The 8,489-nt window shown below is 40.9% G+C and overlaps 1 protein-coding gene across 1 annotated transcript in view; it reads right to left on the bottom strand.

Moving 5' to 3' along the window:
- Window positions 1-5,744: 5,744 nt before the first annotated feature.
- The window catches only part of LOC114664335 (zinc finger protein 721-like), an 86,299-nt gene continuing 83,554 nt past the window's right edge, over window positions 5,745-8,489 (bottom strand). The window contains 1 exon segment of the mRNA XM_051932315.1: window positions 5,745-7,561. Within this exon segment, the coding sequence (XP_051788275.1) occupies window positions 6,093-7,561 (1,469 nt within the window). The 3' untranslated portion in view covers window positions 5,745-6,092.

Raw genomic sequence — 8,489 nt, 5'->3', positions numbered from 1 at the left:
TGCCAGCATTCTTTATGTTTGAGCGCCACCGCGCCCGCCTGTTACTTTTGAAATGACATAGAGTTGGCCGGTACATACAAGACTGCAAGACAAACACATTAGCGAGTCTTCATTGTTTGTTAATTTATTTTTATTTTTAAAGTTGTGTTGTTTTAATTATATTTTTCTCAAACAATTAAAAAAAATCCATTTTTCTCCAGGGCAACGCCGGGTATTTCATCTATGTTAGCTAGTTTAGTAGTATAAGAAGGATCACCCTGAGTATGGGGAAGGATTATGAGTGTGTAGCGGTGCTACTTAAATTTCCTACAACTCCCAGAAGCCCTGGTGGTATTACACCATTGGGCAGTTTCAGAGAGGCGTGGGGGTTGCTGGGAAGGCAGCCAATTAATGCGCTCTCTTTAAAACGTAGCCAAAAAGATGCTGAGGAGGTTGCGATCGTCTGTGTATATTTGTTGTATGCTCCACACTTTGTTGAATTACAAGTACAACCACCGCGGATTCCAGCTTCTATCTTGGATGTACGTGCTTGTCTGCGTGATTTCATCTTGGCTGGATACGTTTTCATCTGGGGAGCGCTCCGAATCACGCCAGCTATTCACATTAGGAGAAAACCTTACATTTCAATCAGAGGGCTTGTTCACGGGGGCTTTTCATTCTTCACACCATTGTCAACTATGCCTGCTCTGTTTGGATTTTATTGTGTGAATTATTTACTTTGTAGTGCCTGACGTTTCATTCATTTTATGTGTGCAGTTTATGTAAATGATTATCATCGTTGCGTTCACTTTTTTTTTGCCTTCTTTAGTTGCTTAATATATGCTTTATTATCGAGCCCCTTTATCAGTGTGTCTGTGTGTGAGTGTCGCGTAGTCTGGGTGTGTTCCTGGGGTCCCTGCAGTAATATAAATAATTCACCATCTTCAGACGGTGTGAATCTTGACATCCTCACGACTGCTACAAGTGTCCCTTGTCATTTGCCTTGCCTAATATGTTCACAGATGTTTAGGAATATTACAACTCTGAGTCCCCATCAGATCATCACAGGATTCTGAGCACTTCGTGGAAAAAAGGAGCCGAAAAGCTGTCTTGCATGTCTTCAATGAGACTGTTGATCTAGAACCTTCTTGATTGACTGGTCTGTCACCAGTGGTCAATACAAGTATGGCAGACGGCTTTATGTCCTCGTTCATTTCCTGACTCAAATGAGAAGGCAGTTATGTTGAAAGAAGTGAGATGTAGTCAAAATACAGGCAGGGGTCGAAACAGAAACTCAAACTGCATGTTCAACAAGCCAAAAATAACACCTGTAAATCGAAAAATGTAAGCCCGAGAGCACGAAAAAGAAAGATACGCTGTCGTCAGTGCCGACATTTACTTCAATCGCATTAACAATGTCAGCAGTCGGGACCTCTGTGACCACCCGGCACCATGCAATCGGGGGCTGCGTTTTAGCAACGGACTTATCAAAATGGAAGTAGCCTGTAACAAATTCAAAAATGGCACAAGTAAGAGCCAATCTCTGAAAGCTGATATTAAAATGTGCATAAGGATTTGATTCAGTAGACTGGAATATTAACTTCATAGAGCTACTCCAATAATGGTGTCATCTTTAACCCCTGCAAGCTAACTCGTCCTGGAGTTTTCTCAGTTATTTCTGTAATAACACAATGGTAATTAGCTAGGCGGGAGCAGACACACTGGTTCTTCAATAGCATTTTATGGTTCTTTACTGGGTTGTGTGGTTCCTCATGGAACTATTTCTTGACCATTTCATTCTGGGCCTGTTACTTTTGAAATGACATAGAGTTGGCCGGTACATACAAGACTGCAAGACAAACACATTAGCGAGTCTTCATTGTTTGTTAATTTATTTTTATTTTTAAAGTTGTGTTTTTTTAATTATATTTTTCTCAGACAATTAAAAAAAAAACACACATATTTTCCTCCAGGGCAACTCCGGGTATTTCATCTATGTTAGCTAGTTTAGTAATATAAGAATAAATGTAATGAATTAATTATTATTATTATCTTTCATTTTAATACTTGGGCAAACCTGACATCACCCTGAGTATGGGGAAGGATCATGAGTGTGTAGCAGTGCTACTTAAATTTCCTACAACTCCCAGAAGCCCTGGTGGTATTACACCATTGGGCTGTTTCAGAGAGGCGCGGGGGTTGCTGGGAAGGCAGCCAATTAATGCGCTCTCTTTAAAAAGTAGCCAAAAAGATGCCGAGGAGATTGCGATCGTCTGTGTATATTTGCATATGAAGTTGGTTCTTTGTGCTTTGAAAACACTTCCTAACATGTTGAAGAAACCTGAAAATCTTTCATGTATGGTGGTCTACCTAACAGGGCCCTAACAGAGTAAGAAAACCTGCACTTAGCCTGTGTGATGGTATGCAGTGTGTGTCCTTTTAAGATCAGGACCCAGTGGTATTTCACAAATCTGTTATCATCGATTCACGGCTATTTACAGATCTAAATAATGAAAGGGTCCTTCTGGTACAGTACCTTCATGTGGAGGGGTCTTTTAGGAACCAAAGATGAAGAACCAGGCCGGCAGGGGGCGCATACCCTGTAGTCCGTGTGTGGATCCCAGTGACTGGGACCCTGTGCTGTAAATATGGCGCTGTTCTTTAGAGATTGTGACTCTCTGTAGTCATAAAGGATCCCTGGGCAACCTTCAAGAAGAATAGGGGGTCTCCCACTGTTCTGGCTAAATTGCTCATCATGGCCTGACCATTCAGGTCCCCTAATCATCCTGTCTTTGATTTTTATCTCTTACTCCTTCACCACCTAATAGCTTGTGTGTCTTAAGCAAACTGGCGCAAGAATGGCTGCCATTGCATCATCGCACTATATAAATGTAATGAATTATTACTATTATTATTACTAGACATTAAGCCCGTTACAATAACGGGCGCTAGAATAGTAGTGCATAAACATTAGTAGGAACAGTCTATATTAAATGGCAAAGGACCGTCTATGTTCTGTTACAGTAATACTGGCTTGTATGTGGCTGTAATATGCGTCACTGTATTGTGTGCCTTTAATTTTCTCTCACAGTAATACGTCTCTCCAGTAAGTATTTTAATCTGTGCTGGTGTACAGCTGATTATTGCATATATGGCGTCTCCCCAGCAACGGATTTTATGTGCGCGAAAATAAATCTACTTTTAAAAGTCATCCTATTGTAATATCATGAAAATTCGTACATTTAGGAAAACACTTTACACTTTACCGGGCCAAGTTTGTTAATCGCAAATCTGACATCCTCAGAGTGAACACTTGCACAACAACAAACACTAATCCCAACTCTTTGGGGAAGCTGGTCTCCGCGTCTCAGTACCCGATTGGATTTTTCGTGCGTTATGGTTTAGGTCTTACCTTATTTACCGAAATCCGATTGGATCGGCCGCGCGATATTTTATAGGTCCCGCCCTCTCGGTCTTGTGTGACGCGTCAGGCGGCCTTTGAAGCGTTGCACAGTGCCCCGCGCATGCGCACTTCACCAGAAGACACACACACGGACGCACACAGAGATTTAATTATAGAGGATTATCATCCCCGTGGCTCCCCACTCTCTTTTCAAAGTGCTATATAACCATAATTGAATATTTTACACATCTGCTCTGCTTGGGAAAAATATGTATGTACATTTATTTCACACCTTTCTAACTACTCAAAGCGCTTTACAAACGGGGTTGAAGTAGCTCAGGGTGTTGTTTGCGAGTGGGAGATCGAGCTGCAGTGTGCTGTGAATGACATACCGGTCAGTTGTGGTGAAGAGAGAAAGAGCAGAGCCGAAAGGCAAATCTCTCGAGTTACCGGTGGTTTTACATTCCAGCCATAACCTACGGGGTAGTGACTGAAAGACGATGATCACGGCAACAAGTGGCAGAACTGAACTTCCTTAGCAGGGGGTCTGGGCTCGGCCTTAGAGCTCTAGGGAGTGCAGACATTCAGGAGGAGCTCAAAGTAGAGCCGCTGCTTCTCTGCATTGTACGGAGCCAGCTGATGTGGTCCGGATGGTCCTGGAGACCTCCCCATTTCAGGCACATCCATCTTGGGAGCCTGAAGACACTTCAGTATCCCCCTGGAGGAGTTGCAGGAGGTGGCAGGGAAAAGGGAAGTCCAGGCATCTTTGCTTAGACTGCTGCTCCTGTGACCAAGATAAAGAGCAGAAAATGGATGGAAAGAAGGATCATCATTTTTATTATTATGGCAGTCCTCATACACAATTTTTGATGGAAACCCACATCAACTATTGCTCAATCATTCAAGTCTGATGAAGAATTAAAAAAAAATTGTGCAACTTTTTTTTTAACCTTCACCTTTTTTTATTCCACTTTTCTTCTCCATGTGCTTATAGCTCTGTAATAATAATGTAAGTTTAATGTCACTGTGCTCTGTACAAAAAATATTTTAGAAATCCACTCACATGTACAGGCCAGGCCAAAGTTAGCACATAGGGGCTCTCAACTGCTAGGCAAGCATTTGATGAGAGAAAGTACAGCTACGAAAATGGGCATTGTAGTATTTCTGTGTGTTAGAGATGAAATGGAATCCTCTCCTTCCCTTGTTTGGAACCTAAGTAAGGGCCTGCACGTGGAGAAGACAGTATAAAAGACTTGGACAATAGCCAAACACTTTGAAGCCGACGGACGGTTGGGTGATATTGTCATCTGTCCTGAAATGCCTTCCAGCGCAGCGACGAAAGATGGCAGACTGTGTAGATCAAGATCGCACCTTGGTATTGTCTTGCTATAGGCTTCCCGTCTGTAATGCTGCGTAAATCGTCATTAAAGAAAGCTGTTTTTTCCTCTTATGTGATTTTTACCGGCGTATCACTACGGGAGAGGTATCGCCTTTTAATATCATAGCTATATAGTTTTCGGTTACTTAAAACACAGCAATTACAAAAGAACTTTTTCCAACTAGGGAGCTACCACCCCCTAAAGGAAACAGGCTTCAGTCCCTGTTGTCACCAGGATTGGTGACAATTCCGACTGTCCACGGTGAGACAGTGGCAGGAAATGCCTTTAAATCGAGGCGATGCTAAGTGGGGAAGGTGACATGCTGATGAGGTTTAGGATAAATAATCTTTATCTGTTTGCTTTGTTAAAATCCCTAGAAACAATAAATAAATATTTCTACTGCTGGTATTGCACTACTGTCACTAGTCTATTGGAAAAACGCAAGCAAGAATTTCACTGTACGGGATTTTAACATACTGCTAAACCATCATTTACGGATACATTTAAGGCCCAAAATGGTCCTGTGTATGAAATTGTTCATTTGTAGAAGCAGCGTTCTGTTTGGATTAGAACAACTCTTTTCATACTTGCACCTTATTATTCTCTACCCCTGTGGTATTCCAGGCCCTTAGCCTTTGTCTGTTAAAATTAAATTACAGCAACTGTAAAAAAATAAATTAAAAAAAACAAGCAAATGCCATTTAATAACAAAAATCAAGGTAACAGAAGAAATAACACAGGTAAAAGCAATATGGAGATGCTGTCCCCGAAAGATGTTGATTTTTCTTTACTCCAACGATACCACACCCTAGGAATACCAACATGGTGAGTTGTAAAGTATTGGCAGGATGTTATAAATGTGTTTTCATTTTGAGGCAGGGTGTGTTTTGCTTTATTTCCATTTTTGTTTTGCACACCTTAACTACAAAGTCGTATTCAGTGCTGTTTAATGATATTTTCTGTTGTTTCTCTCTTCCATTGAGTTCTTGGTTTCAGTGAGGTCTGATACCAATGGCATTGCTTTTGCATGCAAGGTTTTTTTTTTAAATATAAATCTATTTTGGATATCACTCTTGTACCATTTTCTATTTATACAGTACACGGGGCAATCTCTCATGATGTCTGGACAATAAAAAAAGAACTGTTTCTAGCTCCACTATGATTTTCACTTACAGGGTTTCTTTCCATCCCTTGCCTTCTTAACTACTGAGATATTCCATTTAATGTCAGTATATTCTTATTGGAGAAAAGGTTTCATTTTGAGCCCACTACCATTTCTAGTTGGTGGTCATATTTCTTTTTCAAAGACATTTGTCGTCTTCATGAAGATTTTAATTTTCTCCACTGTGAATTCTTCTGTGGTTCTGAAAACTGGTAGTGGTGGTGAATTGTTTCCCACACTGAGAACAGCAATATGGCTTCTCTCCAGTGTGAATTCTTTTATGCTTCTGAAGATGGCTACTGATAGTGAATTGTTTCCCACAATCAGAACAGCAGTATGGCTTTTCTCCACTGTGAATTCTTGCATGGGAATGAAGATTGCTTATTTGTGAGAATTGTTTGCCACAGTCTGCACAGCAATATGGCTTCTCTCCAGTATGAATTCTTGTGTGGATCTGAAGGTGGCTGCTAGTTGTGAACTGTTTCCCACATTCATAGCAGCAATATGGCTTCTCTCCACTGTGAATCCTGGTGTGAGCCTGAAAATTGCTATTATTAGAGAACTGCTTCCCACATTCTGAACAGCAATATGGCTTTTCTCCAGTATGAGTTCTTGTGTGGGACAGTAGTTTACCTTTATCAGAGAAATGTTTCCCACAATCAGAACAGCAATATGGCTTCTCGCCAGTGTGAATTCTTCTTGTGTGGGCCCAAAGATAGCTCCTTTGTGAGAATTGTTTTCCACAATCAGAACAGCAATATGGCTTTTCTTCACTGTGAGTTCTTGTGTGGATCAAAAGACTGCTGCTGGTTGCAAACAGTTTGCCACAGTCAGGACAGCCAAATGGCTTCTCTCCAGTATGAATTCTTTTGTGTCTCTGAAGACTAGTATTGCTGGAGAATCGCTTGCCACAGTCAGAACAGCAGTATGGCTTCTCTCCAGTGTGAATTCTTTTGTGTTCCTGAAGACTGGTACTGCGGAAGTATCGTTTGCCACATTCAGAGCAGCAATATGGCCGCTCTCCAGTGTGAATTCTTTTGTGTCTCTGAAGGCTGGTACTGCTAGGGTATCGTTTTCCACAGTCAGAGCAGCAATAAGGATTTTCTCCAGTATGAATTCTTATGTGATCCTGAAGCCTACTCTTTTCTGAAAATCGTCTGCCACACTCGGAACAGCAATATGGTTTCTCTCCAGTATGAATTCTTGTGTGGGTTTGAAGATTGCCACTCTTGGAAAATCGTTTGCCACACACAGAGCAGCAATATGGCTTCTCTCCAGTGTGAATTCTTTTGTGGGTCTGAAGCTTGCTATTGCTAGAGAATTGTTTTCCACATTCAGAACAGCAGTATGGTTTCTGTCCCGTATGACTCCACTTATGTTTGGATTTAGATTTTTGTTTAGAAGTATTTTTCTGTTCATGACAGACATACAAAGCTTCTGAATTTGTATCATGTGTCCATTGTGGAGTGTTGACAGCATCTTCCCTTGTTAATTTCACAACTGATAGAGAATTATAAGGCAATAAGGCTGGTACCAAAATATCAGATCCAGCTGTCAAGTTTTCATTTTGCCGTGGCTTACAGTGAAGAGACATCTGTGGAAATGAAGATGAGAAGAAGGTGTCTCTTTCTTGTAAATCTGCAACACACAAGTGGAAAATATGTTAATAAAGTTTTACAACTATACAAGAGGCAATCAATATTTGAATCTGACATGGGGCAATCATCATCATCATCATCATCCAACGCGCTATATCCTAACACAGGATCACGGGGGGTCTGCTAGAGCCAATCCCAGCCAGCTCAGGGCGCAAGGCAGGAACAAACTGCATATTTCTATTGAAATAAAGGCAACTCACAATGACAAGGAAAAGGACAAAGTGAGCATTGCCCATTCTGGGAGGCTTTTAAACCCCGAGGCTGCGGGTTCAAATATCCCAGTACTACCAACTGTGTGACCAGAAGCAAGTCGATTCACTTGCCTGTGCTACTATTGGGGGTTGAATGAAATCAATTACTAGCAGTTACATTTCTATAATCATTGCATTTAACAGTAAATTGTATTATTCTGTTTCCAAAAACAAGGGCGCTTCATTTACCTTGATATAAGTCTAATGGCTGGAGACCCCCTCCTACAACAGAAAAGGTAAGGTAAACAAAGTAGGAGCCTTACCACATTATCTAACTATTGGCACTGCTAAAGGCAAGTCTGATAATTAACTGAGTTAACTCTCTCCTCATTTCCTACAAAGGCTAACCCTGGCTAAAAATAAAAAAAGGGTTTTGAGCAATTTCCTAAGTGTCAACAAGTTACAAAGTGTACTCATGGCATAAGAGTTGAGCGAGTTTGGGGACTTACTGCTTTCAAATATGTCTAGTTTTTGTTTATTTACTTCAAATAGACAAACAACATACCATGAAATAATCTGCTGAGGTAAATCTGAAGGAGTAATTCTTTAGGTGATGTTGGCTTGCATTTGTGTCTATTGTAAGTCACATGGTTTAAAAAATTTCACTAATTCTTTGTCACACACATGCGCATGGGAGGCAGCTAAAGGGTTCAAATA

Source organism: Erpetoichthys calabaricus, chromosome 1 (assembly GCF_900747795.2).
Source record: "Erpetoichthys calabaricus chromosome 1, fErpCal1.3, whole genome shotgun sequence".
Classification (NCBI taxonomy): domain Eukaryota; kingdom Metazoa; phylum Chordata; class Cladistia; order Polypteriformes; family Polypteridae; genus Erpetoichthys; species Erpetoichthys calabaricus.
This window is presented reverse-complemented; position numbering and strand designations above follow the sequence as displayed.